The sequence below is a fragment of the Propithecus coquereli genome, unplaced genomic scaffold (genome assembly GCF_000956105.1).
Source record: "Propithecus coquereli isolate 6110/MARCELLA unplaced genomic scaffold, Pcoq_1.0 Scaffold118, whole genome shotgun sequence".
NCBI classification, from domain to species: domain Eukaryota; kingdom Metazoa; phylum Chordata; class Mammalia; order Primates; family Indriidae; genus Propithecus; species Propithecus coquereli.
In genome coordinates, this window is record NW_012135858.1 from 1,347,588 (window position 1) to 1,375,421 (window position 27,834).

Sequence of the window (27,834 nt, forward strand, 5' to 3'; positions counted from 1 at the left end):
AGCTCACTATACTTGAATGTTTTTCTTCCTAGAAGTAGGAAGTAATTGGGCACCCTTTCCAAAGGCTGAGTAGGCAAACTGTAGTCTCTGAACAAGCCAATATTACAACCAGCACTATTGCCATTAGTAAGTACGCATCTGCAAAATTTAGCTTGGTGCTACGTGCTGTTCAGAGTTTAGTTGACAGGAATAATCCATATCCTCAAAGGGTTTGCCCTCTAAAATGGATAATGCTGGCACAAGTAGACAGGGAGAAGAAAAGACAAGGATGTAATATTGCATTAATATTGTATACAGACAGAAATGACTTACACAATTTAAGAGAGGCCAAGAACAGTACAAGAGCCGGGGGGCGGGGGTGCTGCCAAGACCAATCAGTGTCCCTAAGCAGAAGGCACTGAGGTAAGTCATAGCATCTTAGCCCTCACAAGGCTAACAATTTACACAAATAAAAAACAATTGACACAAATAGACCTAGAGTCCCCCCAAGGAATTGAGAACACCAAAGTCCCCCAGAGAACACATTTTCCTTGCTCCCCAAAAAGATTTTTAAAAATTCTGAAATTTCAGCATAGCTGCCAGACTGTTCCCACCTACGGAAAGTTTGTGTGGCTGTGTGGGGTATGTCAAGGAAGGGGAAGACGATTTGGAGAAAATGAGGAAAAAGTATTAAGACTCTACCTATTGACTGTACTAGGTGGCCAGAAAGCAAGTTCTGATGACATTCTCATTTGCATAACCACCAGAGGAGGCTAGAGCCAGCTGTGCTACTATTTAGAAGCGTCCTTGTGGTTGTCACTGGATGAAAACGTTTTGTTAAACAAGTCCCTGCCTCTGAACATTTTAAATCTTACTATCATGTTTATATCCCGTTTCCAGGTACGAACATGAAAAATACCAAATTAAAAAAAAAAAAATGTTTCAGTCATTTTATTCTTTCACTGATCCAGAACCCATTATACAAAAGATACTGTGTAAAAAGCACAAAAAGAAATAAGTTCAATTCCAAAGCATTAAATCTCATCTCTGAGATACAACAGACACGGCTGTAATACAAAGTAGAATATGATAAGATCCATATGTGATCCTCTCCAAGTTCAAAGAAAGGTGAGGCTCTTTCCAACTGAGATGATCAAAGGAACCTCCCTGGAGAAAGTGGCTTTTGAATTGAACTGTGAAGGACAGACAGCACACAGATATCCTGGGATGGTGTGAGAGGCAGAAGACAGAGGAGTTTTCCAGATGGGGAACATGAGAACAAAGGCAGAGAAGCATGAGGCATGTGCTAGTAACTTCCATCTGAGTTCCAGTAATCCAGATCACGAAAAGTAATAGCACAAAGGATCTAACTGGTAAGTTGGAACGGACAATGGCGGATGTCAGTAATAGGCTAGGCGTATAGGATAGCTAACAGGGAGTCAATGAGGAGTTCTGCACAGTGGAAAAACACATGGTTAATACTGTGTTCCTCTCCTTTCTCCATTCCCAACTTTAAAAGTTGGCCACTTCTGCACTAGGCGAGACTTGAAAATAAGCACATACGACTCATTCCACAGCCATAGTTTCTTGGAGAGCCTTGAAACATTCTTCAGCTCTGAATATGAAATCATTTTCCTAGTCGGAGAGGAGAGGACAACTTTCCAAGTGTTCCATTACAGCCCTCAGACTGAAAATAACTTCTGATGAGACTTTTCCAAATGCTTTCCTTTATTTAGACTAGCAAGAATTGCTTCTAATTCAATGGGTCTTTCCTGATCAAAACATAACTCATTCTCTAATACATAATATTTAGTGGGTTTCTTTAATCCTACTCACAGCTCACCATTTTTCCCCATTTAAAAAGTATTTTAATTGAATTTGTTGATTTTGTGATGGAGGAGGTCATACTAATAAAGTTTATTTACTATCCTGTGTTTTCCTATGCAAAGATTCAACCTCCACAGTTCTTGGCACATAGCAATGGCAACAGTAGTTGTTATCATTGCTATCTAAGAGCCAGACAGAGTGATGGAAGGTTGGATTTATACTGGAAAACCTTTAAGATAATCTTCAAATCCTTTGCTCTCCCCCCTAAATAACCAAAAATTTCCTCTCTTTTAGATTAGAGCTTCTTTAATGTATGATACAGACTATGAAAGAACTGCCTCTAAAGCAATTTGAGTTATTTGTTAAAGGCAGTTATTTGTTAAATTGCCAATTTTCTTGACCCAATCCAAGTACCCAGGGATCTGTACTTTCTTAAAATCCCCAAGTAGGTCCTCTGCACACTAAAGCTTATTAATTATGGCTTTAGACTGTACTTCCTCTTTTGAATACTAGAAACCTTCTCTTTATTCAATGTACAAGGATAATGTGCTTATCCTTGGGTAAGCAAAAATTTAAGAATATTTTCAGTTACGTTTAAAGATACAGACTTAAGTTATACAGCTATAGGTACGGTCTATGCTTTCACAGAAATTTTGCAAAATCCTTGAGGAGTATTCTTCCTATAAAAATACAAGCAGTATAAACACTCCTTCTTATTTCTTCATCTGAAAAATGGAAATATGAAACCCTCTCCCTCACCCCATTTATTACATATTCCAGAAATCTTACTTAGAGATGCCTTCCAATGAAGAATAAAGTACTGAAGGTCTTTAAAAGTCTCCAGACATAATCACGTATCATACAAAGAAAACACAGGGCTGGGAGGGAGAACAGAGTTCAAAAATCCTGCTCAGGAAAGAAAACAAAAAAAGACAGAATAAGCCTTAGATATTTTGTAGAAAACATCAAGCAATTCAAGATTTAGATAAGAGTACTGACATTTTTCAATTACTCAAGAATTTAAAAGAATGACAAATTTTAGGAATTGCTTTCCTGACTATAGTTATACTGACTTCTTTGAAACTTCATTTGCCCCAATTCAAACCATACAAATTGTGGATATAATTCTCAGGATTTCAATAGGTGCTTGCTGAATTGAACTGAATTGGAATATTTATTAAGTACATAACTTCTGTTAGTGAAACTTCAAAGTAGGCCAGGCACAGTAGCTCATGCCTATAATCCCAGCACTTGGGGAGGCCAACGCAGGAGAATCACTTGAGGCCAGGAGTTCTCGACTAGCCTGGGCAATATAGCAAGACCCTGTCTCTGCAAAAAATAGAATAATCAGCCAGGTACACACCTGTAGTCCTAGCTACTCGGGAAGCTGAGCCAGAAGGATTGATTGCTTAAGCCCAGGAGTCAGTGGTTGCAGCAAACTGTGATTGGACCATTACACCCCAGTCCAGGTGACAGAGTAAGACTCTGCCTCTAACAAAATTTCACGGCTGTTGTTTACAGTACAGATGCCATAAAATAGTAGAACTGGGTTTTCATAAATACGATGATATAACATAAACCACCTCTCTCTAAAAAGGGACAAAAGAAGTGGTAGAAAGTTGTTTAAAAATAATATTCCTTTATGAAGAAATTATTGGAAACATATTTAAAAATACATCACTTAAAATAGCACCAAAAATCATGAAATACTTAGAGATAAATTTAGCAACATATGTGCAAGACCCATACACTGGAAACTTCAAAACATTCCAGCAAGATATGAAAGAACACCTAGAGATATTATACCATGTTCATACATCAGAAGAGTCAATATTGTTAAGATGTCGGTTCTCTTGAAATTGATCTACAAAGTCAACGCAACTCCTGTCAAAATGCTGGAGGCTTTTTCTTAGAAACTGATAAGCCGATTCTAAAATTTATATAAAGATGCAAAGGAACTAGAAGAGCCAAAATAATTTAGCAAAACAACAAAGTTAGAGAATTCACACTACCTGATTTCAAGACAATATTCAAACCAATAACGTAATGGCTTAGAGATAAAAATACAGATCAGTAGAACAGAATAGAGAGAACACAGGCCCACACACAGAAGGCCAATTGGTTTTCAAAGGTACCAAGGTAGTTCATGAAAAAAGAAGTCTATTCAACAAATGGTGCCGAAACAGCTGGATATACATTTGGGGGGAAAAGTGACTCTCCACCCTTACCTCACCCCATATACCAAAATTAACTCAAAATAGATCACAAAATAAAACATAAGAACCAAAACCATAAAATTTCCAGAAGAAAACAGGAGATAATCTTTGTGACCTGACATTAGACAAACATTTCTTAGGGCATGAAATGCATGAAACGCTTTTTAAAAAAGTTAAATTCAAGTTCATCAGAAAAACCTTTGTTCTTCAACAGATACTATTATGAATATGAAAAGGCAAGACAAAAACTAAAAGAAAATACTTCCAAAATTTTTGTCTGATAAAGACTTGTATCCAGTGCTGGGCACAGTGGCACATGCCTATAGTCATGACTGAGATGGAGGATCACTTGAGCCTAGGAAGAAGTTAAGGCCAGCCTGGGCAACATAGCAAGACCCCATCTTTAAAAGAAAAATGAAATAAAAACACTTGCATCTAGAATGTTTTTTAAAACTTCTCTAGCTCAGTAATAAAACAAATAACCTGATTTTTAAAAATAAGCAAAAGGGGTGGTGCAGTGGCTCACGCCTGTAATCCTAGCACTCTGGGACACCAAGACAGAAGGATCACTTGAGCCCAGGAGTTTGAGACCAGCGTGAGCAAAAGGGAGACCCAGTCTCAACAAAAAATTGAAAAGTTAGCCAGGTGTGGTGGTGAGAACCTGTAGTCCCCGCTATTCAGGGGGCTGAGGCAGGAGGATCGCTTGAGCCCAGGAGTTTGAGATTGCAGTGAGCTAAGATGATGCCACTGCACTCTAGCCAGGGCAAAAGAGAGAGACTCTGTCTCCTAAATAAATGAATACATAAATAAGTAAATAAAGGCAAAAGATTTGAACAGAACAGATCCTTCAAAGATACACCAATGGCAAACAAACACATACAAAGATGCTTAACATCATTAGGGAAATGCATATTAAAACCCCCACAATGAGATACCACCACATGCCCATTAAAATGGCTAGAATTAAAAAGACTGACAATACCAAGGGTTGGTGAGGATTTGGAGCAACTGGAACTCTATTACATTGCTGGTGGGAGTGCAAAATATGCCACTCTGGAAAATACAACTATGTAAATTATATCTCAGTAAAGAAAATTAAAAAACAGTATCTCAAGGTAATTTTTAGATACATTTTACTTGTTTACTTGTTACTGAGAATAGCTTTCTCTTTAAAAAGTTTATCTTGATATTTCGTTGGTTTCACTTGCCTAATTAAAAAGAAATCTACCAGACAAGCCAAACAGTCAACTTTGTCAGTTAATACTTTCGCAAGAAATACAGCACTCCAAGGGGTCCTGTAAACACTTAGTTTTACTATTTCAAAAACATACCATCACTCACAATTCTATTCAAAGACTTAAAAATTGTGGGAACTGTGACACAGTTTTGCATCAGGCTCTAAATGTACCTCCAAACCTCGAACCATTAGTACATCTTCACTGTCATGTCATGAGGGCTGCTTGATCCAATCTTCTCTACCTCACCCCACTCCCAACTCACAACCCATTGTCCTAGACATATAAATATTCACCTTCTAACCGCAAAAACTAAAGCGATGTGTGCTAACAACCTGAAGATCTAAATCTGAATCCCAGGCTGTGGTGGGATATTGTGTGCTTTTCCCTTAGATCCTACATCTTAATTTCACATTTAACATAATAAACATACACGCACACACCTTCTAATCAGCATCACATCTTTCTTTCCGTCTTTCTTTCTATCTTCAGCTCATAAGATTCAGCAAGCAGTTTCACTCTGTGACCTACATGGTCAAAATTAGTCATTAAATCAAGCTGTCAGAGAATATCTGAGGCTAGGCAGAGAAGGCAGGTAGGAAGAAGGTCTTTCTAAATGAGTCACTGCTGAGGACGTCTGCTGGCTGTGACAGAGATACATAAGCACAAAACCCAACCTATTAGGAATGTCCATTTTATAGGGTTTTAGATGGACTTAGGAAATTATATTCTACTAAAAATAAGAGTACATTTATCGATAGCTGACTGGTTGTGTCCAAGTGATTGTGAAGAGAACTAACAGTGGCTTTAAGAATAAGAAACAGCTGTGTAATGATAGTATTTCTAGTACCCAAAGATGCTGCTGCAAGCCTTGGGCTCATCCCAGCTTGTATCCACCATGTTGATGTACAATATACAATATACAATATACACAGTCTCTGCCCCTCCATATAGCTACCTGTTTCTTACGAAACCCAAAACATATTTCTAATTAATTCTCCTCCTATCTCCCTGCATCCCCAGCATCTGTAGTATCATTTGAAATCAAAATCAATTAATGTTGTATTTCTGCTATTTAAGCAAAATCAAAACGTTTTACTACTACAGCAGGGATAAAGACCATAGACATCTCAATTTCCCCAATGACTTTAGAAAATGACTTCTTTTAAAACATTTTCTTTCCTTGTAAGTTCATCGGGAATGCTACAAGCTACTAGGAAAGAGTATGCATGTGGGCTGGGAGCTCTCCATTATATATTTAGTCTTTCTACAGTTTATTTTTAAGAGTATGTCTTATTTTTTCAATCTCTTGTTTTGAAAGATTTAGCACAATGTTTTCTGAAGCATGATGGTCATAGCGTCTAGCACGTCGTCACTCTTCACAATGTGAATTTAATAAAGCGTTTAACAGATTGATGGTGAAGACACCACTGCTGCATGGTGATCTAGGTCACTTGCTGGCAATGTTTTCAAAAATCTTTTCCAAACCATTACAGTATTTTTTTTCAAAATCAGGCACTGGAAGACTTCTGTTTTAGTTTCAGCTCAACCACTTCGCCAGACAACTTCCATAAAGCCAATTGACTATTTTTTGTGATAGGTGAACACAAACAGCCAAAGATTCTGAGTTAAATGTCCAAGTGTTCATATAACATAGTGTTTGTATTACCTGGTATAAAATCTTAGCTAACATGCCTTAATAAATCACTTAAATATGCTTAGAAAATATTTTCTGAAATACAGTGTCAAAGATCAACCTCAGTCTAACCCTGTGTGCATTAAATTGCCATATGAGTCTCCATTTCCAGTAACAATGTTCCCAAGTTTATAAAAGATGCTAGTATGATAAAGTTCACTTCAGACAACACACCAAGTAGTCCCAGCCGGACCAGGGATTAAAGGGAGATCTATAATTCCATCTGAAGGCAGGCAATGTCATGTGCCTTTTGGCAAAAGATAGCCTAAAACCTTCAAAATGGACTGAGCCTTCAGCGTCACTTCTGATAGAGCATTTATATCAAGTCGCCAAAAAGAATTAGTTTTAAAAGGAATAATTGTTTCTCTTTCTCTTTAGACTACCCTTCCCCTTTTATCTCTCCCCCTACCCCAATCCCTGTGGGGTAGGCCAGCATCTTTTTCTCCCCAATATAATAGCTATAGGACAAAGGAAACCTCTGAAAAAAGAAAGATGTAAAGTAAACTCACTTCTACAGACATCAGACAGGAATTCTACAGACATCAAACCCCTCAAAAAGCCCAACATACAGAGAGTTGGCATCTGCTCCTTTGATTGCTTCTCCAGTGTTTTAGAATGAAGGCATCAGAGATCTAGAATGATCAGGAATGAAAACTTTCAGAAAGGAAAGTGAAAGAAATTTGTCTTCCTTTCAACAGTAATTAACTCAGTACCTTTCCTCTGGTTTGGAGACCTCAGGAAAAAGACAGTCTCTTCAAAATCTCAAGCAGAAGACAGCCAAGACACAAAATGCCTTTTTAAGTGTGGCAAAAATAACCATGAGCCATAGCCAGTTCTCATCTGGCACGCTGCTGGAACTCAGTACAAACTGCTACTAGCAACCATTTGGAGTCTTTTCCTGACTCACAGTATTATATGAGCTACCTGTTTTGGAAAAAACTCAGATCCATACCCTCTCTCACCTCTTTGTTTTCCTTCACCTCTGTAACTAATGCCTGGCCAGTGAATAAATTAATGAATCCATAAAGAAAAGCAAGTTTTAATACTGAATACAACCTAAAACAAATGAACTGGCAGACTATCAAAATTGGTAATTGTGGCAGAGACCAACAGTAGCTGTTTACTGAATATTTTCTTCTCCTCTGGGCATTCAGCTAGTCTGCATTTCTCATCCTCCTTTGCAGATCCTACTCGGTAGAATAAGAGTGCAGATGATGTGTGCCACTTCTAGGCCTGGCCCAGAAGACATCCCAGGAGTACACCTGCACGTGCTTTCTCCTTTTGCTTGGAAAGAGACAACACCCAGGGTGAAGATGCAGCTGTGTGTTAAGAACAGCCTCACCTAGGTCCCTGATTGTGTAGACTTTAACCCTCAATGACCAACAATATCCAGCTTGGATTCTTACATGAATGAAAACCTTAGTAAGTGAATCGGTATACATCTTGGTGTCTGTGTTGGGTTGAACAGTAGCCACCAAACAACAGGTCCATGTCTTAACCCCTGAACCAGTGAATATAACCATATTTTCAAACGGAGTCTTTGTAGATGTAGTAAAGTTAAGGATCTCAAGATAAGATCATCCTGGATTATCAAAATAGACCCTAAATCCAATAACTACTCTGACAAGAGAAGATACAGAGAAGAGAAAGCCAGGTAATGATGGAAACAGAGACTGGATTTATGCAGCTGCAGGCCAAGGAATGCCTAGAGCCCCCAGAAGCTAGAAGAGGCAAGGAAGGATTCTCCTCTAGGCCTTTGGAGGGAACAGGGCCCAGCCAACACCTTGATTTCAGACTTCTGGTTTCCAGAACTATGTTGTTTTAAGCCACCAAATTTGTGGTAATTTGTCCCAGCAGCCATAGGAAACTAATACAGCATCTACTTGTTAGGCTATCATTTGGAGCACATACTTCATTAATTTTAGTTAGTAATGTTTTAGGTAGTAATGACACTGGTATTATTATTTTGAAACTTTTTTTTTTTTTACAGGAAAAGAAATCATTACATTAATGTTAGAAATCAAACATTTCAATGTAAAAGAAAAATGATAATTATAAAATCAATGAGATTAAGTAAATTAATAAAAATTGATTTGGAAATATCAGTATGAACTCATAATTTTTAGACACTTATTTTCAAGGTCTAGAAACTTAAACTGAGAAGCAAATTCACCCAGCAGCTGTGATAACCTGTCGCATCAGTCTCATCTCTGATACCACCCCCCACTAAAAAGAATAGGGCTCCTTGGAGAAACGGCTTATTTTACTCCCGAGGCAAGGAAGGTACAAGTTAAGCCTAAGATCATTTTTGTACCAAAAAAAAAGCTCCCAAGGATTAATAGGGTCACGTGAAAAGGACATAGGAGCCAGCATGAAGGAGTTCTCACAGGTCAAAGAGGTGACAATACGAGCCTCAAAAATATTAAAATATCATATTGGCCAGGTACAGTGGCTCACACCCGTAATCTGAGCAGTCTAGAGGCCGAGGTGGAAGAATTGCTTGAGCTCAGGAGTTCAAGATCAGCCTGAGCAAGAGCAAGACCCCGTCTCTACTGAAAATACAAAAATTAGCTGGGTGTGGTGGCATGCACCTGTAGTCCCAGCTACTCAGGAGGCTGAGGCAGGAGGATCTTCTGAGCCCAGGAGTTTGAGGCTGTAGTGAGCTACAATGATGCCGTAGTCACACAGTCACTTACTCAGGATGACAGAGCAAGACTCTGTCTCAAAAAAAAAAAAAAAAAGATCATATTGACTGAAACACAATGGCCTTGAAAATCCATGCATTCACATTCACAGTGGTAGTCAAAAAAGGAAGCCAAAGAAAACTCATTGGTCATCTTTGAGGTATTTATTAAACCAAATCCTTACTTTGAAAAATGGCAACTGAAGAAAAGAATTCCAGGAATAATTATATTCCAGGGTAAACCAAGAACCCAGTTGAAAGCACTAGTTGGTAGCTTAATGAAGAAGGAAAAAGAAATTAGAAAATCGTCTTTTTGCAATTCCTAATGAAAATGATTCTGCAAAAGACTGTCAATTGGTTTTAAACCCATTAGGTATGAGGTTGATAGGTAACTGCATATACATATGGTACCAAACTAACACCACACTGATTCCTTTCCAGCACGAAAGGAAAAACAACTTTACAATGGAGGGATCAAGTTGTCACCTGATAATCCATAGTTCAATCTTACCTAATGGTGAGACAACCAGACATTATTTCCTATGACGTTCTTGACAAAGATGTTCAACATCTATCTATTAATGCCTTTATCTAATTTCTAGTTAAGAGGAAATTTAGGAGCTAACACACCACTAAGAAGCAATCAGGCTCGAGCCTGTAATCCTAGCACTCTAGGAGGCCCAGGCAGGAGTTTGAGACCAGCCTCAGCAAGAGTGAGACCCCCATCTCTACTAAAGAAGGAGGGGAGGAGGGAGGAGAAAGGAGAAAGGAAAGGAAAGGAAAGGAAAGGAAAAGGAAAGAAAGAAACAATCAGGTAATGCAGAAAGTGAAATTTTCCATGAGAGGGCTTACCTGGGATCTTTACTATGTAAGTATCATGAACAAAAAGACTGTTCCAGATTAAAAGAGACTTAAGGAACATAACAGCCAGATGCAATCTGTGACTGATCCTGTACTAAATTCTCATTTGAGCAAACCAGGTAGAAAGAACATCTTAAGGAAAATTGGGAACTATAAACTGGGCAATAGATACTAAGAATTACTATTCATTTTAGTTGTGGTGACCTTATTTGGATACAAGAGAAAATTCTTAGTTTTATAAGGTGCATACTGATTTTTTTTAAAAAAAGAAAAACTAGAAAACAAAATGCCAAACAAAAAAATCTGACTAATGCAGCCCAAAGGCAGGATTACACAGAGGGATATCAAAACAGCAAGAGAAAACCACTAAAGGTTGGAAGATAAAAGTTGAAAAGAATTAAACAGATTACAAAAACCTAATAATATTTAAAAATGAATTGCATTTCAACAAACCACACAATTATGGAAACACAGTAAAAATGTAAACAATGTAACATCAAACAATATTAAGTATAGTAAAAGTGCCAGTGAGCCTGAGGACAGAAGGCAGGGAGAAGGGGAGGGGCGATGGCCGTCTACTATCCCAGCAGCTGGGAGGAAGAAGGAAAGCAGTGAGCTAAATGTAGAATCAAAGCCGGGAACAGGAGGATAAGGGTTAAAGGCAGATTAAGTCTGAAGTCTGCAAGCAAGGGGAAGGTTATTTGCTGGTGTCATTGTATTTTCCTTCCTCCCCACTGTCTCTGCACTCCATGTGCATGCTTAGATGACTCTAACAGAGCAGCCACCAACACTGAAGTAGGCTATAAAAACCCCACCATTGTCACTCTTTGTTTATTATCCCTGGTGCTCCAAAGACAAGCCCTCAATACCTAAACTCTGATGGTCCACAGGAAATAATTTATCAGTATCCAGTTATATTTGCTTACTTGGCAGAGAAGAGCTCCAACTGGCTCATAAAAACATGAACATTAAGGGAAAAAAAAAAAACCATGGAGATAAATTTGCTCTTTAATTTTTTAAGAAATTTGATTCCACTGGCAAATTGGCTTAACAAGTGATGCCAGTTATACAATCAGGAATCTGCTTTCCACAGTATAAGAAAACAAGTAAAGGTTTTAAAATAATAATATAATCTTAATGATTAAATACATTTAAATGGTACAGGTTGTGTTGAAAAGCAGCTTTCACTGTGGGAGTGATGCAGTACCTTAGTGTACTGGAGTATCTCAGTGCCTCTGGCCTGACTCAGCCTGGCTGAGTCGCAGCAGAGGCCTTCCCCTTCCCTGGATCGGGACTCGTTCCAGGCCTAGAGGGCTGCAATCTGGCCTCCCTGAAGTGCTTAACACAGAAAGGTGAGTCTAAGTGGGTCCATTTCCTGCCACTTCTTCTCTCTCATCTTTTGATTTGTTTTAGTCACCTGCCCTATCACTTCATGGAAGTGAAGAAAGGGGAGACTCCCACCTCGCAACCTTCCTCTATGCCTGACCCACAGACACAATGAAAAGCAACAGCCAGTCCCTAGGAGGCAAGATCCGGCCATGCCAAGTCACCCCAGAAAATGACAACCATGCCGCCAGCACCAGCAAACCCCAAGGGAAGCTTTCTAACCGAGCTTGAGTGTGGCACCTCTAACAGTTTCTCGACTGGATTGTCCGTTCATGGAATCGACACCCATCAGTATTAGTCATCTCAGGTGTCCTGAATTCTCTAACCACTTCCACTTGATCATTCAGCAGACACACAGTTATTAATAAGCTCCTCACCACCTGTAAGTTCCACGGGCCCCCCAAAATCACTTGGGAAGCCACAGCACAAAACCTTGGTGACAGCCCCTTACCTACTAGGATTTTTGCTTCAACAGATGGTTTCCAGGTGCCTGGTGCAACAGGAAACAACTGAAAGGGCTTGTGCCTGGAGTTTGGAAATAGTGTTTTCATCTCACTGCCTGGGCGGGGTTGGCCTATTCATTTATGGTCTGTGAACCTCAATTTCATCATCCATAAAATCAGGAGGTTATAGAACAGACAGAAAAAGCAAAAGCACTTTCATTTTACTCCATATTCTTTTTAAAAATTTTATTTTTGACAAGCATGGGTTAACTTTTCCAGCAGAAAAAAATAAAAACAGAGTGGCTTGAGATAAATGCTCTCTAACAACCCTTCCAGGTATAATGATCTCTAAAGCTCCCTGAACCCAGCCTTTACCCATAGCACCCACTGTGCCAAGAGCTCTACACTTGCGGGAAATAGCCAAGGCCCGCAAACCAAAAAGTACAGCACAGGGTCTGCACCAAAAATTGAGGCCCGAGTGAGAACAAAGGGCTTTCTCTCTTTCCATCAGTATAAATACCCCTGCAAGAGCTGTTATACGGCTGGGCAGCTTGAGGAGTTTTCCTTACAGTTATCAAAGGAACTTTAACATTTGCAGATTTCTACTCTCACACTATCATCTCATCCTACTATAAAGTTTGTCTCAGTGTCCCCACAGAGTCCTTGAATTAATGTCCTCATGGGACTCTGAGCACTTACCACAACACAGAACTAGGGATGCAGCTCTCAGCACCCCACATCCGGCAGAGAAGTCCCCCTCTTCTGTGGCTTCTACAGCCCCACCCCTCCGAGTTAGACAGTTCTTCCATGTGGCTTCAACCTTCGAAACCCACTAGAGGCTCGGGTCATCTTTATATTTATGCAATGATCTAGAAAAGGACCGTGGGGTATTTCTTGAATATTATTACTATAGAAAGCTCTTTGGGATTTAACCTTAACTATATTTGAGATGTAATTTATGCAATCTACGCCCATCAGTATCAATCATCTTAAAATTTTTTGACTTCAACCTGAATGTACTTAATACCATGGAATTGTACACTTAAAACTGGTTAAGATGATAAATGTGATATTGTACATATTTTCCACAATTAAAAAAAAACACACACAGAGATGCTTATCTTGCTCTTGGCATAAGCCAAAGAACTGCAGTCATTACCATTTCACCCAGCCCACGTAGCCTCACGTCTCAGTTGGCCATGGGTAGCCAGAGACAGTTTCTCTACAGAAATGCCCATACAGGCTCCCTCATATCTACAGCAGGTATACTTCTGTTTTTAAAGTAGTTTCTAGAATTGAGATGAGAAGGATAAAGCAAGAGCAACAGTACCCCTCTACTTCTTCTCTGCCAGTAATGCCAGCTGCCTTCTCTACTTTCTCCCAAACATGCATCGGCCACTTTTCTTTCATTCAGCACACTTTCAATAAGCACTTATGCTTCAGGCACTAAGGAAGTTGTTGGAGGTACCCAAACAAATGACACGTATCCCATACCCTAAAGGAACTCACTCTGGAAGGAGACGTATTTAAACAAATACAACACAAAGTGACAGACTAACGCTACCACAGGAAAGTATTGGAAAAGTTGGTGTCCCAAATTAAATGATGAATTGTATTCAACTCAAGCAACTCTCCTAAGTCACATCATGATAAAGCATTCATTGTGACATGCCATATTTGCTTGCTTAGGGAAAAGCATAGCAGATTCAATGCACCAATTTGCACAAAGCCTACAGCATAAATTTAAGTTCAGTTATTAATCCAAGTATAATCTTTGTTCACTGTCAATGCTGATATAGTTATCTTGTTCAAAAAGATGACTTACAAAAGTTAAGAATTTCACACAAGTTTTTTTTGTTTGTTTTTGTTTTTGTTTTTCAGTGAGGAAATCAGTGTAGAAGGAAAATGTGGGCAGGAAAACTTAGATGAAGCCATGGATGAAGTTGATAAACAAAATACATGTCATTAAGATACTGTATAGTTGGTAAGGGCAGGCCGCAAATTTGGCTCTGAGCATTCCACCAGCCAAGGAAAAAAAGGAGAACCATGACCAGTTCCATGATTCATAGTGTCCATATAATTTTTCATGGAACTGAAACCTAAAATAATTTCTTCATTGGTCCTTCAACACTGGTATTTATACACTTCCTTTTGGAAATAAATTTCTTTAACGCTACTTATCACTTTGTACATCCTACCTATAATATGTATCCTAAGTAACAGATAATACATCTGTCTTATTTGCTTAAAAAGAAATAAAATATCTGTATTCAATATACTGTTTGTGCACAAAGCATCGGGGTCAGCGGCGTCTTGTATGTCAGATATCAATGACAACACCCTACAGTCACAGTTTAAAGGCTTCACAAATAAGAGATGTGCCCTGGTATTTTCTCAGACTGAAAATTTACAGCTGAAGCATTTCTGACAGTATCATACATGTATTCAAACCATAAAGTATGTTTGGATAACAGACGATGGTAGATTTGATGTGATAAATTTCCCTGAATCTTCTGAGGACAGGTTGATTAATAAAAATAATAACAGCAGTAGTATTATATAATATCTGGGCCCTTCAGCAGCAGCAGCCACAGAATTTCAGAAGCACCTACTATGTGCCAGGTATTATTCTATATACTTTACACAGATGGCCCCAGTCCTCAAAATAATTTAAGGATGTTAATATTAGCTACATTTTACAGATGAGGGAAAATGAAGATCATTAAGTAGCAACTCTCTTTATTTTTAATTTTAGATAATGAATTTTCAAACATACACGAAGTTAAGAGTATTATAAAGACCCCAACATATCTCAAAACAAATATTTAACAATTAAAGGATTTTCCAGATTTCCTCTTTTCCTTATTTCTCTCTTCTTTTCCTTTGATGAAGTATTTTAAAGCAAACTCTAGTCACACACCACCCACACCACCAGTACACATTTCTTAAAAAATAAGGACAGATTCTCATATAATCACAAAGCTAAAATCAAACTCCCAAAAAATGAACAATTTCTTAGAATCATCTCAGTCACTAATCAAATATCCCCAATTTTCTCACGAAGTCTTTTTATAATTAGTTTGTTCAAACTGAGGTCCAAAGAAGATCCACATAAACAAACATTTCTGAAGTTCTCCTCCCCTCTCTTTTTCCTATCCCCGACTGCTACAGGAGCAAGTATCTTGTTTTTCAATCAAGATATAATTCACATACCATAAAATTCACACTTTTAAGTGTACGATTTTAGTATATTCACAAAGCTGTGCAACTCTCATTTCCATCACTCCAAAAAGAAACCCCTATTCCCCTCAACAGTCCTTCCCTCACACCCGCTTCCCAGTCCTTGGCAACCACTCATCTACTTTCTGTCTCTATGAATTTTCCTCTTCTGCACATTTCACATAAATCAAACATCTTGAGTGTCTGTCAGGTTAGATACCATCAACAGATCTAGGTAGGTACCAAAAATATACATTAATATATAACATGGTGTGTATATATATATTATATAACAGGTAAACCTTCAGTCAATAAACATCAATATGTTATAATTGCCATATGAATGGTACATTATGAATGTTTTCAGTTCATGGGTTTTTTTTGTTTGTTTGTTTTGTTTTTATGAGACAGGGTCTTGCTCTGTCTCCTGGGTTAGAGTGCAGTGGCATCATCATAGCTCACTGCAACCTCAAACTCCTGAGCTCGAGTGATCCTCCTGCCTCAGCCTCCCAAGTAGCTGGGACTACAAGCGTGCTTCACCATGCCCAGCTAATTTTTTTTCTATTTTTTGTAGAGATGGGTCTCGCTATGTTGCTCAAGTTGGTCTTGAACTCCTGGCCTCCAGCAACCCTCTCACCTCAGCCTCCCAAAGTACTAGGATTGTAAGCATGGGCCGCCACACCCAGCCCCAGTTCACGGTTTTTATCTTTGCCCTCACAAACATAGGATATATGATATTCACATGTATGACACACCCATGGGTTACCCATATGCAACAAAAGTTCAATTTTCTGCTGGCCACAATTCTCACAATGACTATTGGTTAAACGACAATGCGGGTTCATCACAGTGGTTAATGAAAGTAGGTTAGGCTCACTGGCTGAGCTACAACTCCCAGCTTTCTCTCCCTCTCAGGAAAACACACCAGAATGCAAGTCAGAGAAACGGAAACCACCTTTATTTTGAGTGTATCACTCACATACTCTGGAATCTTATGAGGAAGGTAACGGAGAGTGGTGGTAAAGAGACACCAAGTCTGCCCCTGTCACTCTACCACTTACCAGCCATGTGACTTGTGGCCAATGATTTAACTTCCAAGTCTCAGTTTTGCCCTCATGTCAAATGGAGACACTAACAAGTATGATTGCTTTAAAGATTAAATGGGCCTGGTGCAGTGGCTCACGCCCATAATCCTAGCACTCTGGGAGGCCGTGGCAGGAGGATTGCTTGAGGTCAGGAGTTACCAGTCTGAGCAAGAGTGAGACCCCATCTCTACTAAAAATAGAAAAAATTAGCTGGGTATGGTGGCGAGCGCCTGTAGTCCCAGCTACTTGGGAGGCTGAGGCAGGAGGATCACTTGAGCTGAGGAGTTTGAGGTTGTCGTGAGCTAGGCTGACACCACGGCAGTCTAACCCAGGCAACAGAGTGAGACTGTCTCAAAAATAAATAAATAAAAATAAAGATTAAATACAAAGCTCTTAAGATAATCGGCTTACTAAATGCTGGCTATTGGCAATACTACTACTCTAACTATTGTCAATGAATCACCCATGACACCTCAGAATTGAGGGAGCCACTTCAGGGTGGAGAAAGCACATGAAGACCAGACCAGCAGAAAGGAACAGAAGTAGCAGGAGCATGGTCGCCAGTGAATCCTGCCGGTCTGGGGGAGGGGAGGGAGGAGGGGAGGAGGAAAGGAAGGGATGAGAGGGAAGGAAGGACCGTGAGCCCTCACAGTGCTAACAAACGACCCCCACAGGCAGCCAACCTTTGCACTTGGCCTCTGTTCTCTTCTCTCATAACCTGTTACGCTTTCAAATTTTTCACCTCCCTCATTTGTATGATTACCTTTCCCTTATGTTAATTATCCCTATTATCGTTTTTCATTGTCATTATATAAAATCATTTTTCCTTGCAATACCAGGTTTAGATAACACTCATTAAGTCTCAAGAAAGGAGATAAGGGTCAGCAAATTCTTACTTCTTTTGCACCACAGTCACATACACAGTAAGCTTTTTTCTTCTGTTTCTACCTACTCTTAGTGCTCATGCATGGCGTGGAAAAAAGAGGGTGAATTTACCACCATTCCGTTACTGCTTTAGTTTAGGCACTAAGGTAAAACAACGTATGAGTGCTTCAGAAGCTTTATGTAAACAAAGTGCATCTACTTCTTAGGGAACATGAACCTTCTTCTACCTACAGGGGACAGAAAAATCCCTCTGCTCCAGACACATTTGTCCCCACGGCAGAGACCCAAGGAAGCTGCGTTAGAAGGAATTATAACATTCCTCAGAAACTTTCAGGGTGGCAGCAGGTGCAAGCTCGCAACCACCACGAAGTTCATGGCACAAAATAAAAGAGGTAGTAATACACAGAGACTTGGTCCCTACATTCAAGAGTGATCCTTCCAGGGATTACAACTAGCCTGTAGTTAGCCCTACAACAAAGTACCAAAAATCACTACCAATGGAATTCCACATCCACTGAAAAGAATGAGGTGGAGACATATATACTGGCACATGTATCAAGATGCAAAAGACTGTGTACATGTATGTATAATCACATTTTCTGTTTTTTACAAACAGAAAAAGGAGAAAAAAGCTGGAAGGAGATACTTCAATGTCTCACCAGTGGACCACTAAGGTGTAGAATTTGGAGGGTGCAAAGAAAATGAAAAATTCCACTTTTTATATTATATCCCTCTGAAGAGTCTGAATTTGTTATGAGTTAATGATAAGAACAGCTGGAGAATTGTTAAAATCTGAAATAATTTTATCAGCCTAAAGCAACTTTTCATAAATAATTCACCTTCTTGTGTGAATATACATCAATTTACATGAATAGGAAAGCCAATTAGAGAACCTGCATGATTCAAGCAACATAAACTGCTACATAAGGTAAACAGAGAAAGATTCCATCTGAATTTAGTTTGCTCTCTGATCAGACTTCCCAGAGAATCTAACTGCAAAATGTTTGAAAATAAAAAAGAACTAAAATAATGGAATAATCAAAGAAATCATTTTCTAGCTTTTCCTTTGGTGATAAGAAATAGGAAGGCAAAAAACGACAAACAGAAATCCACGCATCTCCTGGAAAAAGTCCAACATATTTAGGTGGGAAATCTGGTTCTCCTTTCATTACTTCCTTAATAAAAGCATCACTGTTTCTTACCTGATCACAAATCAGTTCCCATTTTTTCTCATTGTCATACTGCCGCAGTAACCTGGCTTTGTCAGGAGGTAGGTTCATGGCATTCTGTTTAAAAACAGAGAGAGAGAGAAATGATTTGTTACATTCCACAACAGGCTGCAAATGGGTAACTCACAGGCAGACCAAAGAATAATGCTGTGGCTCGTTCATGACTTTCTTCCAATTCATAGTGTCTCATTAAGCCAAAATACCATGGGAAGTCATTTAAACATCAAATTGCTTAAACGGGAGGAGGGAACCTCTGAAGTTCTATGTTGGGGTGTGTGAGATGGTCTGCTTTGAACAATCAAACTTGCCTCTTAGCAAAGGTGATGCCTTGTTTCTTCATTTAACAGCAGGCTCCCTTTCCACTCAGGGGAAGAGTCAGGAGGGGTTGCTCACAAAGTGACAGCCGGATTTCTTTTTAAAGCACAGTAGCCCCACCAAACGCAAAATAAAACTCGATGACCAAAACCACTGATAGATTTAATCTTGACTTGCTTTGAGAAACAACCATTGAGTAAAAGAAAAAAATGTTTTTAAACAACAAAAACATGACAATGATGTAACTGTTTTTTGTCCCTTCTGTGAGTCTTCCTTCAGGATGTATGTTATTAACATTCATCACACAATTCTCAGTTTAGCTACACTGATTTATGAAGTTGAGTTTGCAGTGAGAAACGGACCATGAACTGAGCTGTCCAGACATCAGCACTCACAAAACCACCACCACCCTCCCCAGCCCCGTTAACTCAGCACGCCTTCCTCAGTGTCAGTCAGGGATTTTGCCTGGGTGCATGCACGTGACATGAGTGTAATGTCCCAAATGACCAACCATGCACATTTTCAAGATCCTTGGTTAGGGTCTGAGGTGAGATCTTTAGTAACGGAACAGGCAGAGTGAGAAGGCCCCAGAAGGAACTCAGGTCTGTTCCTTTGGCCTCCCCAACCTTCCCATGCTCCACACAAATGAGCTAAGCAGTCAATTAATGGACCATGTCTATTAATCATCCTGTCTATCCCCCAGCATCAACACTCTAAATCATACCTATCCCTAAATAAACAATGCAGCTCCTTGTCTGGGTCAATATTTGAGTAGAAAAATATCAACATCTTAAACTTCTAATGTTCAAGCCCCCAGCTCTCTGAAGGACTTGGCTTGAGAGAAACAATTCCCCTTGCAGTGGTTACTGTCTCATGTCATAGAATGAAACAAATTTATGTTTTTTTTCACAGTTTGGGAAACAATTTATTAGATGATTGATTCAAGGCACTCTGGCCTTACATTTCTTATTGAAAGGCAACATTACTGTTAGAAGGGATGATAGCAACAAATGTAATTGAGATAGGGAACTGGCGGGCATTGCTTAACTGAGTCAGGAGGTCTCAGACCACCTGATCAAAATAGGATGGGGGATAGGACAGGTTCCAACTGGTTAGAACCAAGAAGGCAGAGGATTTGACTGCTTCTTCACCTTGCAGCTTCCTTATACCCTCGTTACCATGAAATCTTTTTAATTTTTTTATTTCAGGATATTATGGGGGTACAAACATTTTGGTTACATGTTATGACCTTGCCACATCCCAACCATGATTTGAGGTGTGCTCTTCCCCCTCTACAATGCTCACCACGTCCATTAGTTGTGAGTCTACCCACCCCCAACCCCCAAAGAATATTACTACTGTGTGAGCACCTCAGTGTTGATCAGTCAGTGCCAATTTGATGGCGAGTACATGCGGAGCCTATTCTTCTGTTCTTGTGTAACCTCACTTCAGAGGATGGGCTCAAGCTCTATCCAGGAAAATATAAGAGGTGCTAGATCACCATCACTTTTTATAATTTGAGTAATATTCCATTGTATACATGTACCATATTTTATTAATCCGCTCACGGATTGACGGGCACTTGGGTTGTTTCCACATCCTTGCTATAGTGAATTGTGCTACCATAAACATTCAAGTGCAGATGTCTTTATTATAGAATGAGTTTTGTTCCTTTGGGTAGATGCCTAATAGTGCTATTGCTGGATCCTGATTAAGTGGCAGAGAATCAGTCTTTGGTGATTTTGATAGATTTAACCCAAGCATTTTCCCTTCAACTCAGGCTAACATCCAGATTGGTATGGCTTACGTGTATCTACCACCTGTTGACTCTAACTCATCAGATTTTAAAACTAATAACCTGTCTTCAGAATATTTAATCTTTTATATTACCTTCAAAGCTGACAATTTGAAGAGCACTAGATTCCACAGTTTTCAATGGTACTGCCAAGGCTTCTTAGATATAGGAATATTTAAAATGGGAAAATGTATTCACATGACCTCTCTCTATGGAATATCTACTTGAACCAGCATGGAAAATATCTACCTATAATTATTAGTCATTACAATTTAACAATGTTAACCAATAACCCCAGGGATAAGGCAAAGGAGAATTACATGTGTATTTTTCTGAGGAAGTCTAATGTTATTTACTGTCAAATAGCCAGTCCATCATTGCTTATTTGCACTCTACGGATGGAGTTTTTTTCTCTTAAGCTGTTCTGACCCTTAGGTTAGTGCCCCTGGGTATGATTATGCATTAAGTGAGAACAATAAGATTACAAGGTAAGTTAAATGAGTTTTTTTTCCCCCTGAGTCCTCATTAATCTGTTGAGATATAAAGGAAATAAGACAAGAATGCCTGAACTCCTACAAGGTGCCAAACTCTGTATTAGTCCCTGTGCATATGTAATCTCATTTAATCTTCATAATAAGCATATACAATAGATATAATTTTCCACATTTAATATATGGGTTAACACACTTGGGAGAACTATGTTAAGTTGCTTAAGGTTGCACAGCTTTACAGGAACAAAAACAGAACCTAAACTTAGTCTGTGAGACTCGCAAGGACAAACTCTGTGCCACCAAGCTCTTTTTGCAGAAAGCAAAAGGGCAAATGGCAAATAACTTATGAGCTTCTATGAGTACTCTACTAGACACTCCTGCAGAAGCACTCTGCAAACACTGTTACAGGAATTAGATGCCAGCCCTCCTGTTACTGACTGCAAAGACAAAGGCAAGATGCTCCTTCCAGACCAACTTATTTTGATGACAGTCTTTCATTCGGCAACCGTTTATGAATTACTGCCCGTGTACCAGCACCGTGCAACACGCTACATGGTACGGTGGGAAACCAAACAGACACGGTCCCCATGGAGCATTATATTAAAGTGGGGAGACACAGAAGAAACAAACGATGCTTTTAAAACTCTCGTAAGTCTTGAGAGAGGTTATCGGAGGGTAGATTTCATACAGATGGTCTGGAAAGACTTGTCAGGAAAAAGTAACAATTAATATGAATCCTAAAAAAATGAGAAGGAGTCAGCCAGGTAAAAAGTGGACAAAAGCACAGTGGGCAGAGGAAACAGGAGGACTCCAAGGCAGGAAAAAGCTCTGTACGTTCAAAGAGCTGAAGGAAAGCCAGCGCGGCCAGAGAGAAAGTGAGAGAGAGAATGAGGGAAAGATGAAGTTGGAGAGGTGAGTCAAAGCCCTATCACGCCCAGGCCAGCATCAGTATAGTTTATCGAAAGTGCACGCGAAGCCACTGAAGGCTTTTAAGCAGGGAAATAACGTAATCGAGTTGTTTCACACCACAGGTGCTATGTGGAGAACTGATTAGAAATAGCAAAAGTGAAACGTGGGAAGCCATGAAGGAGGCCAGGGCATTACTTCAAGTGAATGATGGCAGCTTGGATGAGACTGACGGCCCGTCAATGGAGAAAAATGCATAGATGTCAGAAATAGCAAGTGAAACTGACTGGTTTAAACTTAAGGGCAAAAATTAGTCCCTTGTTTCTGGCTTGAGTCGCTAGGTGAATGGTGGTACACCTCAAAAGAAGGGCACAGCAAAAGGCAGCATAAATCCGGAGGTGGTGGTGAAGAATGAGGTTTCTCAATGACCTTGTGTAGGTCTGAGATAGCTGAGACAAGAGAACAGTCAGGCAGATTTATAGTTACACGGTTCTGGGGGTCGGAAGAAAGGTCTGCATTCTCTGAACAAGAAGAGTCTTAAGAAGTTTCTTTTTGAGTCTAATGGACTAGTTGCTGTCAGAAGTAGCTCAACATTAATACACCTAAGGTAAAATTGCACTTGGTAATCATTCACCAAGCATCTAAAAATAACCCCTTCCACAGGTCAAGCCTCTGTGCTGCTCAGGCATACATTGCTCAGCCTAATAATTCTGCAGGGACCACGAGGAAGTAGCTCTATTTAAAATTACACACTCCACAGGGGCCTGGCTAAAGTTCAGGGATGTTGTGATTAGCTGCTAATAACTCCTTTTAAACTACTATTTAGAGCGAACTCATTCTTCTTATGCTATACAGGGCAGGACTCTGGAGTCCAAGCTAAATGTTTGTGCAGGTAATTCATAGAAGTTCACGTTCTTTTCTGAGAAAAATATTGGTTCTATCTCCAGTTCCTTTGCTGCCTTTATAAAAATGGATCGCTCTCCTAGTTGGCTGAAGATACAAATCAACTTCCAAGTTTTCCTAACACAGTGACAACTCTGCTGTACCCATGCTTAGTGGTGTCTGTGACATGGCTCTCCTTTCCTTTCTTTCATGCATCAATCCCATCGATATGGCTTTGACCATATACCACAATACCCACACTGTAGGCATCTGAGAGAATTTAATCATCAAGTTGCTGCCTGCAAGTACCCACCAGAGGCCCACTAACCACATGATATTTGAGTTGAAAAGTTCAGTGGATGTTAATCACCTAGTTTTGAGATTGTACAAGTTCCTAAGATCATTCAAGAGTATTCTTTCTATAAAGAATGTTCCTTTCCTTTCACTCTCAACCCGGCAAACTCCAAGAATCAACTCAAATATCATTTGTCATTAGAACCTTCCCCCAACTACTCCAGGAAGACATACCCTCTCACTGGGCTCTGACAGCACTGTATACACGTCCTCTATTATAGCACCTTGCACACGGTACTCTAATAATCTGTTTGCCTACCTAAATTCTCCACTGGACTAAGGAATTCAAGGACAATTTTTATTTTATGCATCACCAATGTCTGGCACAGCATGGCAAATAACAAACATTAAGCAAGTTGCTGAATAACTGAAGAATAACATTGCCATACTGCCCAGCCTGAAAATATCTTTACTGATTCATGCCTTAGCTATTAACAAAGTCCACACACTAAAGAGCATTTGTGCTTCTTGGAAACGGTCAATAATGTCTATTACTTCTTATCTTCCAAACAAGAATTCATGGGGGAAAAAAAATCTTCAATTCTAGTGACATTTTCCTGAAAAAGAAAAATGACATTTTAAGCATTCTTCTGCCACATATAACAAACCATGGACCTGAACTTTGTTTTATTGTTGGTAAATTCAGATTGGTATCAACTATAATAATTAATCTACCCCAAGTGGTAGTAACATTTATGGTCTCTACTCTGGTTTTATCCCTAACAGTATCATTTTTTTAATATACTGCTTTTAAAAGTGCCTTTCCATCTCAGAATCTTTTGAAAATAGAAAGCACAACTATTAAATAAATAGCAATAGAAAAATCCAAATTTCTGAGCACTTCATGAAGAATTATGGTGAAGGAGAGTCTATGATAGCCTAAATATTCAAAACAGACTAATTATCATATACAACACTGAGCAGAATGAGGTTACCCAAATCATTCAGAATTAAATAAACTTATATCCTAGGAGTACAGAGTTTTCTGACACCAGCTCTTGTCCTGGGCTCATGGTAATAATGCAAACAGAAAACATCCTCCTTTTACCCTGATATCCTCAAGACCCATACTTAGAAACCCACAGTAATATGCAAACATGCAGCAATGAAAGTGAATAGTATCAAATACACCTTACATAATATACCTTTGTCCTCATAATCTCTAAATTAAAACTCACAAGTATTAAATCACCAGATTTTATAACAAGAACCCTTCTACTACATAACCACTTGCTTAGAAAGAAGAAAAGACATGGACTTTGCAATTAGTGTTGCTCATGGAAGCATAGATAAGTATGTCACAAGAGAAGTGGCTTAGACAATCTTCTAGAGTGCTTAAATAATAGAGATACAAAAGTTTTACTGGAACCTAAAAGAAGTCATCATTACTTTTTTAAAAACTTAGGCTGGGCATGGTGACTCACACCTATAATCCCAGTGCTTTGGGAGGCCAAGGCTGGAGGATTGCTTGAGGCCAGGAGTTGGAGATCAGCCTGGGCAACACAGAGAGACCCTGACTCTACCCAAAAATTTTAAAAATTAGCCAGGTGTGGTGGCCCACACGTGTACTGCCAATTACTTGGAAGGCTGAGGTAGGAGGATAGATATAAATTGTGGTAGAAAACACATAATATAAAATTCAGTAGTGTTTAGAACTATATTCACATTGTGCAACAGATCTCTACAACTTTTTCATCTTGCAAAACGGAAACTCTACACCCATCAAAAAACAGCTCTCCATTTCCTCCACCCCAGAGCCATGATTTGTCGCTACAGAAAGGAAATGAGATGGATTGCAACCAATAGTTGGACAGCACAGTGAATTCACTGAGGCAGTGTAGGGCAAGGATTTACTAGTTTGCTAGTTTTTACATTTGGGCTCTGGAATTGCACTAGGTGGATTCTAATCCTGTCTCTACTACTTAATATTAGTGATCTTAAACCACATCATTTGAATCAAAAAGCAAATTAGGCCAGGTGCGTTGGCTTACACTGTTATACTAGCACTCTGGGAGGCCAAAGCAAGAGGATTGCTTGAGCCCAGGAGTTTGAAACCCATCCTGAGCAACATAGCAAGATCCCATCTCTCCAAAAAGTTTCCAAAAATTAGCCAGGAATGGCATGTTCCTATAGTCCTAGCTACTCAGGAGGCTGAAGTGGGAGGATCACTTGAGCTCAGGAATTCAAGGTTACAGTGAGCTATGATCACGCCATTGCACTCCAGCCTGGGCAATGGAGTGAGATTTTGTCTCTTTAAAAAAAAAAAAAAAGGCAAATTAATCAAACAGTTCAGAGTTGAAAAAGCCAGAAAATGTAATTCAAAATTGAAGGTCAGAGTCAGACAAGAATCAAAGCTAAAGGTCAAAACCAACAAGCTGTGCCATTTATCGGTGGGGTCTGATATATCTCAGGCACTTAGGCACTTTCCCTGCATTATCCTATTTAATCTGTTTTATAATCCTGACAAGTACGTATTATCTTTCCTATTTAACAGAAAAGGAAACAGAGGGATAGGAGGTTAATTAACTCTCTCATGGCTGAGATAGGTGGCAAAGCTAGGACTTACAAGACGTCTCCATGACACGTGAGCTACAGTATTTCTAAAACATGACTTTTCTGAACTAAGCAATCCCACAATTCTACTTAACCAGAGATACAGTCACTAGCATGTAAAGTGAAGGTGAAAACGCACAATATCATTTAGGCTCTTAATATTTTCAGCTAAAATATCGGCATTTTAACAGAAGCATTCTAAGATATTGAAAAATACAAACTAGAACCAAAAGAAACTGACTGGGTTGAATGCAGATAGCAGGGTATTAGGTCATGCCAGCATATACTTAACAAACCCTGACAAAAACCAAATATGTGGTAAACTCAGGCTTCAGTGAATCCTCAATGAAGCAGAAGGAGAGACAATGAGTACACAAATGTAGAACAGCATGTTTAAAAAAATACGACAGAGTCTCAGAGAAGGGGCCATTACTTTTTGTTATGGAAAGAAGAAATGCAATGGAGTGAGCCTGGATGTGTGGGGAGGACAGTAAAGCGTGGCATCAAATGGCACGATTTGGTTTTTAGTCTTTGGGCTCTGTAGATGGGCCAGCGGGGCTGCAATCATGACTCTACCACTCATTAACGGTGTAATCTTGGGTAAATCATTTCAACCAAATCTCAGTTTTGGCCGGGCGCAGTGGCTCACGCCTGTAATCCTAGCACTCTGGAAGGCCAAGGTGGGAAGATTGTTTGAGCTCAGGATTTCGAGACCAGCCTGAGCAAGAGCAAGAGCCCATCTCTAACAAAAATAGAAAAAATTACCCGGGCATGGTGATATGCACCTATAGTCCCAGCTACCCGGGACGCTGAGGCAGGAGGATCACTTGAGCCCAGGAGTTTGAAGTCACAGTGAGCTACGGTGACGCCACTGTACTCTAGCCAGAGCAACAGAGCGAGACTCTGTCTCAAAAAAATAATAATAAAATAAATAAATCTCAGTTTCCTCACTAATGAAATGAAAATGACTGTGGTGGTAGTGAGGAGTACGATGATGGTGATGAGGATGGTAATAACAATACTACCTGCGTCACAGAGTTCGAGAAAAATTAAATCAGATGAAGCATGTACAGTATTCCCCCGCCCTGACCCCGCCCATCTGCCACCTGTGGTTTTGCTTTCCTCGGTTTCACTTTTCGTTGTTTCAGTTCCCCACAGTCAACCATGGTCCAAAAACAGATGAGTACAGTACGGTGAGGTATTTTGAGACAGAGAGAGAAACTACATTCACATAGCTTTTATTACAGTATATTGTTATTAATATAAATGTTTCTATTTTATTATTAGTTATTGCTAATCTCTTCCTGTGCCCAATTTATAAATTAAACTTTATCACAGGTACGTATGTATAGGAAAAAAACATATATAAAGGGCTCAGTGCTATCCAAGGTTTCAGGCATCCACTGGGGGTCTTGGAATGTATCCCCTGCACACAAGGCAGGGGGTCTACTGTAGAATAGCACGAAAGCAAGCACACAAAAAGTACTCAGTATGTCAATATCTCATATTCTTCTCATTATTTTAGGTAAAGGGAAAGGTATAAATATAGGAGGGGGCACAGGGCTATAAGCCACACAGAATAAACCAGAAGGTAAGGAGTGGGTGGTGTGAGATCAATTTAGTGTGGACATCAGACCAGAGAATTTCAAACCTACTCTACAGGCAGCGAGAAGTCATTGATCAGAGAAATGTCTAGAAAAAACAAGCCTTTTGGGGGGATCCTCGAATCACACCAGGTGAACAACTGCTCCCTCTGTTAGCTCTTTCCACATCGCCATTTTTTTTTTTTTTTTT

At 39.5% G+C, this 27,834-nt stretch overlaps 1 protein-coding gene across 1 annotated transcript in view; it reads right to left on the reverse strand.

The window, feature by feature from the left end:
- FMNL2 (formin-like 2) overlaps positions 1–27,834 on the reverse strand; it is a 157,898-nt gene that overhangs the window by 119,253 nt on the left and 10,811 nt on the right. The window contains exon 2 of the mRNA XM_012659111.1: positions 18,718–18,801. Coding sequence (XP_012514565.1) covers positions 18,718–18,801 — 84 coding nt within the window. The remainder of the gene's footprint in view (positions 1–18,717; positions 18,802–27,834) is intronic.